At 38.9% G+C, this 8360-nt stretch overlaps 1 protein-coding gene across 1 annotated transcript; it reads left to right on the plus strand.

The window, feature by feature from the left end:
* Positions 1-239: 239 nt before the first annotated feature.
* rsph4a (radial spoke head component 4A) lies at positions 240-8229 on the plus strand (the record flags this gene model as incomplete). Its single annotated transcript, XM_081367233.1, has 7 exons — positions 240-340; positions 1596-1818; positions 2634-2942; positions 5451-5894; positions 6751-6889; positions 6979-7102; positions 7213-8229. The coding sequence occupies 7 exons, from the start codon at positions 240-242 to the stop codon at positions 7445-7447; spliced, it is 1575 nt and encodes a 524-aa protein (XP_081223359.1). The 3' UTR covers positions 7448-8229.
* Positions 8230-8360: the final 131 nt, after the last annotated feature.

Raw genomic sequence — 8360 nt, forward strand, 5'->3', positions numbered from 1 at the left:
TGTACTTCAGTCTGTCATGATTAAGAAGCTGCTCGGCAACACGTTTGTTGTTGTTACACAGCAATTCCATGGCAACGGAATTGCTCTGCGGAAATGCGCTGATGTTTGTGTGCATGGAGATTTGCCTTAAAATATAAGTGAATATCCGTGAAATACGGATTGAAAAAAAAAACAATAAAATATATATATATATACCATTTGTTTTTAATTAGTCGGCGACAGTCTTAAGTTTTACTAAAATGGAAATGACCGAGGAAGCGTTGAACAATGAGCGACTGCAGGCGGCAGCTCGTTTTAAGGCTTTCATGATGAAGAACAGCACTACAACAAACCTCAATCTGTAAGTAACTATTATATCACATTAACGTTAGCTTTATTCAGTATTTCGCCTTTTTTAAGTTATTACAATTATTAATTCATTACAAAGCATCGTTATTTATCTTAATAGACGTTAAACCGAGAACTGTAATTGGAAGACAACGAACATTCAGTTCAACACACATTTCCACCGTTATAGCCAATATATCTAACTCATATATATAAAAATGATAATCGTATATTTGATCTAGTGGGGGCGTGTTGTCACAACGAGGACATGCTGTTTAACACTTATTTGAGCAGTCCTGGTGTTCTTCGACAGCGAAAAATGCTGCCTATCACTGCCAACATTCATGTGGTTTGAGGCTTTATTGGCCCTAACGTTACCTACCCTATACCAACAATAAAAATATAGTTTTGGTAGCACTGTCTGATAGGTTGCATTATTTGCCAGAACACTTGTCTGAACTTACATTTATGTTAGCAACATATTTATTTAATTGAGCGGTCACTGCAACTTAGTTACAAAAATGCGGATATTGCTTTTGTTTGGTGAACAGAAACTTAAAGGGTTAACGTTAAGTTCACCCAAAAATGAAAATTCTGTCATTAATTACTCACCCCCATGTCGTTCCAAACCTGAACACTGTCGTTCATCTTCGGAACACAAATGAAATCTGAGAGCTCGTAAAACGAATCCATATGAATTGAGTGGATTAGTCCAAATTTTCTGAAGAGACTCGATCGCTTTATATGATGAACAGATTTAATTTATTCATATTCAAACATTGATCAGGGAACATAAACAGACCCTCGAGAACAAATCTCATTGGTTCTTGCAGAAGCTCAAATGTTATGCGTAACACGAGAATGAACCTCATTGGTTCTCGCACGTCAAGCGAACATGCTTGAGCTTCTGTTTACCACAACTGATTATGATATGTGAATAAAAGCCTAAATTCAGTCTGTTCATCATATTAAGTGATCGTGTCTCTTCAGAAATTTGGGACTAAACCGCTTGATTCATATGGGTTAGTTTTACGATCAGTTTATGAACTTTTTGAAGCGTCAAAATGGTAGTTGCGTAGCTGTCAATGGAGGGACAGAAAGCTCTTAGATTTCATCAAAAAGGTCTTCATTTGTGTTCTGAAGATGAACAAAAGTCTTGGAGGTTTGAAACAACATGAGGGGGAGTAATTATGGACAGAATTTTCATTTTTGGGTGGACTATCCCTTTAAGTTTACAAAATATGTTCTAAATTAACCTCTTTGTCCAGCTATGACCACCTTGTACGACTGTTAACCAAAGTTATGGATGAGCGTCCAGAGAATGCAGTCGATGTGATCGAGGACATGAGTCGCGAGCTGAAAGGAAGTATCCTTCAGGAGAAGCAGGACACCTTGCGTGACAATCCGTCCTCATCCTCAGCTCTGTTGCTGGCTGAGCAGCAGAAGACACTCTTCAAACGGGGCGGGGAAGGTGATCACGAGGAAGAGCTGGTAAGTTTCTCTCCTGAGGGCCCATATAATGCTTTTTAAACCATTAAAACCTAACCTTTTTTGTTAAATGCTTTTACTTGAAAAGTGAAGTTATGCTGTCTATTAAATCAATGTAATTAGATTAGGTAAGTAGTTATCTAATGCATTCACATTCAGACATTGTGGAGTGTGATTTAAAGGGTTAGTTCACCCAAAAATTTAAATTCTGTCATTACTCACCCTCATGTCGTTTCTAACCCATAAGACTTTCGTTCATCTTCGGGACACAAATGAAGATCTTTTTGATGAAATCTGAGAGCTTTCTGTACTTCTGTTGACTGCTACGTGATTACCTCTTTGTCGCTTCAAAAAGTTCATAAAAAGATCGGAAAACGAATTCATATAAATCAAGCGGATTAGTCAAAATTTTCTGAAGAGACTCAATTTTTATGATGAACAGATTTAATTTAGGCTTTTATTCACATATAAACATTCATAGCTCAAGCGTGTTTGCTTGATGTGTGAGAACCGATGAGGTTCATTCTCGTGTTTCGCTGCACGTTTGAGCTTCTGCAAGAACCAATGAGATTTGTTCTTGTGCGTCAGGCAGGTTCGGTTGAGCTTCTGTTTAGTTTGCTGATCAATGTTTATGTATCCCTTTAAAGGGATAGTTCACCCAATAAATTTTGTTCTGTCATCATTGTGTACTCGCCCTCATGTTGTTTCAAACCCGTAAGACTTTGGTTAATCTTCAAAACACCAATTGTGGTGGGTCCTATGAGCAGTTCAATGCAGTACAACAGTTTCTGTAATACATTCATCTGTATCGTTTTCAGGTGGATTCTCCTCTACCGAATGTTGCAGAACTGGCGTTCTTCTTTGAGCAAGCTGGTGTGGGTCTGGGGAAAGAGGAGATGCAGAGAATCTTTCTGGCTTTGAAACAACTGGTGGACACACAGTGTCTCCAGCGCTGTCGATTCTGGGGCAAGATCCTCGGCACACAGAGCAGCTACCTGGTGGCTGAGGGGGAATTCAGAGAGGGTGAAGGGGAGGAGGAGCAGGAGAGCACAGAACCATCAAATGAGGATGAGGAGAAAGAGGAAGAGTCACAGGAGGACAAGGATGAAGCAGAGCTTGTAGAAGCTGTAAGTCACAAAACGGCAACTGAAGTAAATGAAACTGCTCTAAATACAGTAAATATCGTACAGTCACATTTGTGAAATTTTGTAGGCAAAAAAATGTCCATTGTTGACCAACAGAAAGCTGCTTGGTTTGAAAGTGACTTTTGTGTGAGCTTTATACATCGTTACACCATTGACAACAGAAAATAATGGAAGCTTGTTTCTAAGATAATTGCAATTATTTATTTTTCTCTCACAATTTTGACTTTTTTACTTTTCTTGCAATTGCGAGTTTACAGTATATTTCGCAGTTCAGATTTTCTAACTCTCTATTATGAGTTTAAATCTCACAATTCTGAGAAAAAGTGTCAGAATTGCGAGTTACAAAGTTCAAATTGTGATATTTAAACTTGCGATTGTGAGGAAAAACAGTCAGAATTGTAAGATAAGTTATCTTTTTTTTTTTTTTTTTTTAGGGATGTCCCGATACCACTTTTTGCAGAACGAGTCCGATACCGATACTTTGATTTTTGGTACTCGCCGATACCGATACCGTAAACCGATACCTGAATTTACACTGCATTTGTAATTTTTAAATGTATTAGTTGATAAACCAAAAGAATATACATCATATTAGTTTGCTTAATTTGTTCATCGAATTCAAATGTTCAAATGTTTGTCAAAACCAGTGAAATATCAATTATTTATTCCAATCTTGATACTACAACAAAAACTACCATCTTAATTAATGTGAATTTAAAACAAGTAAGCAGTCAGTAACAAAATAAGAACAAACAATCGAATTAGCAGTTAGAATTAGAGTTTTTCGGGTAGATCTAACAGGTACAGAAATTTGAATAAAGTAATCAAATGTGAAATAAAGCATATTCATTACTGTATAAATTATATATAGATAGATATTTTTGTAAAGTTGAAAAGGGTAGCCTATTTAGTCAAGAGCAGTGAGTAATTTCTTTATCCTTTGTGTGATTAACATTAAAACAAGCAGGTTTATTAAACTGCTGCCCCTTTAAGACCGAACGCACGGACCGCATTTGAACATGCTACGTTCATTTGAGATATAACCGACTTTGTTTACTATAGGATACTCGCCAAGACGGGCGTTTTTACCTAATTTTGTGTGAATTCGTCAGTACAAGTGCAAGACAATTTAATTCAGTATTCGCGCGCTAAGATGCTGGTTTGCGGGGCACGCGCTTTGGATGTTTGCGTTCATGGAACTTCTTGACTTGCACACGTCCTGTAATAATGTAGGGAACCACTCGTTATACTTAAATCAGGTAACAGTTCATGTTTTACTTTACTTAAACGATTTAGTTTTCATCCAAATAACATGTGCTGAGTGAACGATCAGCAATCAAGAGCATTCAACAGAAGTGCGCTCACTCGCTCGCTCTCTCTCTCGCTCTCGCTCTCTCTCTGGTCAGTTAACGTTAATAAGCTACATGCCTCGTTTTCTTTTCTTTGCCATTGACATCCGACTGAACAAACTTTCCACTGATGTCTGTTTAAAGGGATGTGCTCGACCAGCTCGCGCGTCTGTGCCGTTGTGCACTTAATCCACTGCGCGTTTTTCTCTTATCAGCTCGCGCACCACAGCTATGTTACTATACACACGCACCTTGTACGAACCATGTGAAATGAGCCCAAACCGCCTACATTATACTTTCCTATGCCTCAGTCCGTTCACCTCCACAAAGCACTCGCGGCGGCCAGTTTCGTTTTGCAAAATGTACGTGGTATCGGTGCGTGGTATCGGCGAATTTTTATGAGTACGAGTATATGAGGACAGTATCGGCCCGATGCCAGTATCGGTATCGGGCCATCCCTATATTTTTTCATGGCTTCCAAGCTTCCATAGATAATGGTTTTGGTAACGTCACCTGATTTTAGAAAATTCTGTCATCAATTACTCATTCTCATGTTGTTCCGAATCCAGACCTGTAAGACTTTCAGTCATCTTCAGAACATAAACGAAGATCTTTTTGATGAAATATAAGAGCTTTCTGTCCCTCCATTGACATATGCATGCAACTACCATTTTGATTCTGACGCTTCAAAAAATGAATCAAGAGATTGTAAAACTAATCCATATGAATTGAGCAGTTTAGTCCAAATTTTCTGAAGAGACTCGATTGCATATGATGAACAGATTGAATTTAGGCTTTTATTTAAATTTAAACATTGATCAGCGAATATAAACAGAAGCTCAACCGAACCTGCTTGACGTGCAAGAACAAACCTCATTGGTTCTTGCAGAAGCTCAAACGTGCTGCGTAACAGGAGAATCAACCTCATTGGTTCTTGCACATCAAGCGAACATGCTTGAGCTTCTGTTTACCACAACTGATGTGTGCGTTGATGAATGTTTACATGTGAATAAAAGCCTAAATTCAATCTGTTCATCATATAAAGCGATTGTGTCTCTTCAGAAAATTCTTAAGACTCCAGGTAAAAACAAGGCTAGAAATGTACATTCAACTTGACATAATGATTGAACTCTACTTGCAGGCTGATCCACCCCCTAAATCAACTTACGTGCCACCTCCGCCAGTGCCAAAGGAAGAAAATAACACTGGCGTCAATAAATTCACTTATTTTGTGTGTCAAGAGCCCGGCATGCCATGGGTCAGACTGCCGGTGGTCACCCCCGCTCAGATCACAGCAGCGCGGCAGATCCGCAGGCTCTTCTCAGGCAGGCTTGATGCTCCGGTTGTAAGTTTCCCTCCCTTTCCTGGCAATGAGGCCAACTACCTGCGTGCCCAGATCGCACGGATCTCAGCCGCCACGCACGTCAGCCCTGTGGGATTCTACCAGTTTGGGGAGGATGAAGGAGAGGATGAAGGACTGCGAGACACCTTTGAGGAGAATCCTAACTTTGAGGGCAATCATATAAACGAGATGGCTGAGTCTCTGAATCTATGGGTCCATCATGTACAGCACATACTTACACAGGTAAGAAACAGACGGCCTGTTGGGAATTCATCCGCCCTAAAATGTCCATTGAAGTGGATATTGAGTACGTTTTTGGTAACACTTTGTTTCTGCAGTGTCCCTTTTACATATGTTATATATTATTAAAATAATAATATCATAATAACATGGTCCAAATGGTTTGGAAAAATAGAGGAAATGACCAGATTTGCCAAATTTGAAAGAATAAAATAAAATATAAACTTTCATGAGCCCTCAAACAACTCAATAAAATAACTACACTGTAAATTCATGGTCACTAGTCATTTTTTTTATGAAAATATACAGTAACATGAACAGAAATTACATTGAATTCATTCACTCTTCATGAAATCCCAGACGGACTCGATAATAATAAGAGAGATCAGATCTCTGTGAGGATAATATTGTCTGATGTCCGACTTCTTGTGCAAATATCTTTATACAAATATCTCACTGGATAGTCCACCAAAAAAAATGAAAATTCTGTCATTATTTACTCACCCTTATATTGTTCCAAACCTCTATGCGTTTCTTTCTTCTGTGGAACACTTATAAATATATTTTTAAGAACGTTGAAAACCAAACTGTTTCCATTTCCACTGACATCCATTTTTCTCCATAAAATGGAAGTGAAAGAGAACCGAAACTTTCTTCAAAATATCCTCTTTAATTTTCCACAGAAGAAACAAAGTCATACAGGTTTTGGAACAACACGAGGGGGAGTAAATAATAACAGAATTTATATTTTTGGGTTGACTGCCCATTAAATGGCAAAATTAATGCTTGGAAATGTTTTTATGGTGAAAAATCAAACATAGATAAAACATTTGCACATTACTGTACATGTGAATGTTAGGGTCGCTGTGTGTGGGTAAACATAACTCAGAAGTCAGCGGATGATGTTGACGATGACGAAGATGCCGAGGAGGAAGTACCTGATGAGCCGGAGCCTGAGATTGGGCCTCCTCTTCTGACGCCTCTGTCTGAGGATGCAAGTCAGTCCCACTGCATCACATTTACATACAGTACACCTCCAGCACAGGTCAAATGATCAGCTCTAATGCAGAAAACGCTCTGTCCACAGAGATTCATGACACCCCACCTTGGAGCTCCATGATCTCCTCTTACCTCATTCCTCAGTTTTCCATCGCTGTGCTGCGCTCCAACCTCTGGCCCGGAGCTTATGCGTATGCTTGTGAAAGTGGCAAGTAAGAACCTTACTTTTTAAAACTAAATACCTACTAACAGCCCATCTAACCATCTCTTTTAATCTGATGCCTTTTCTGCTGAATTAAAGCACTGTTCTGCTCCCTCTCAGGAATTTTGGAAACATATACATTGGTTGGGGGTTGAAATATATCGGAGAGGCCTACACCCCAATAGCGCTTCCACCAACCCAGAGCGAATACCCCAGCGGACCCGAAATCACTGAGGCCCAGGACCCCACTGTGGAGGAAGAGCAGGCTTTGCAGGCAGCCCTGGAGGAGGAGAAGGCGGCCCTGGAAGAGACAGAGGATCTGGAGGAGGATGATGAGGATGATGATGATGATTAAAATGGAGGTGTGACTCTGTAATGGACAAAAATAAACCTGGACTTTGGTCAGATGTTTAACCCCTTGCGTACGATCACACCTGTGTGATTAGAACGTTCAGTGTATCATACAGACTATATAAATTGACGTGTTTTATTCATATCAGATACACATTGTGTAGGTTTTAGGTAACTATAGAATTTACTCTATTCTTCTCCCACTTTACCGACCACTTACTTTCAAGTATTTTCTGGAAAAGTGGATGAATTGACGTGTTGTAAATCCGACAGATACGATTTTCTGAATTGCGGCGCTAACATGGAAAAGCCCATCGCGCGTTATAGATCAGCTAACATGATCAGTATAAAGGTTTATAATAACAATAATGTGATACATTCTAAAATAATGGTTGCCTTAAATCACACTGGGTGGTCAGCTAGAATATTTTAAACTTAGGTGTGAAAGGGTATTTAAGGTCAGACACTGAGTGCAATTCATTAAGGAATCTAAACAGTGTCTTTGTATGTTTGTCCACATCGATGAAATATTAAGACTTTACAAAACTTGAGGAAATCATATAATTTATTTGCTTTTAAAATCAGTTGAACATAACAGCTTTGATGAATACACGCATGCTTCGACTGTTGTAACACCTCGCTCCAAACACTGTACTTTGTGTTACACTTCATTTTTTGGTTACATTAAGCTTATTCAGCCATGCTTTTTTTCTCCATGCTTAAGTTCCTGTATTGGTACACTATTAGTCGTAAGCATCTATGTGTATGCAGATAAAATTGTCATCCAAAAAGCACACAACTCATCAACTTTATAAATAAGACGCCTATAATTTCTAGTGCCTTTTAGGTAACAAACAATCTGATCCTATTTTCTGAGTACTCTAACATCAATAAACTAAACTTGGCATGATATTAGC

Source organism: Scardinius erythrophthalmus (genome assembly GCF_964197995.2).
Source record: "Scardinius erythrophthalmus genome assembly, chromosome: 5".
NCBI classification, from domain to species: Eukaryota; Metazoa; Chordata; class Actinopteri; order Cypriniformes; family Leuciscidae; genus Scardinius; species Scardinius erythrophthalmus.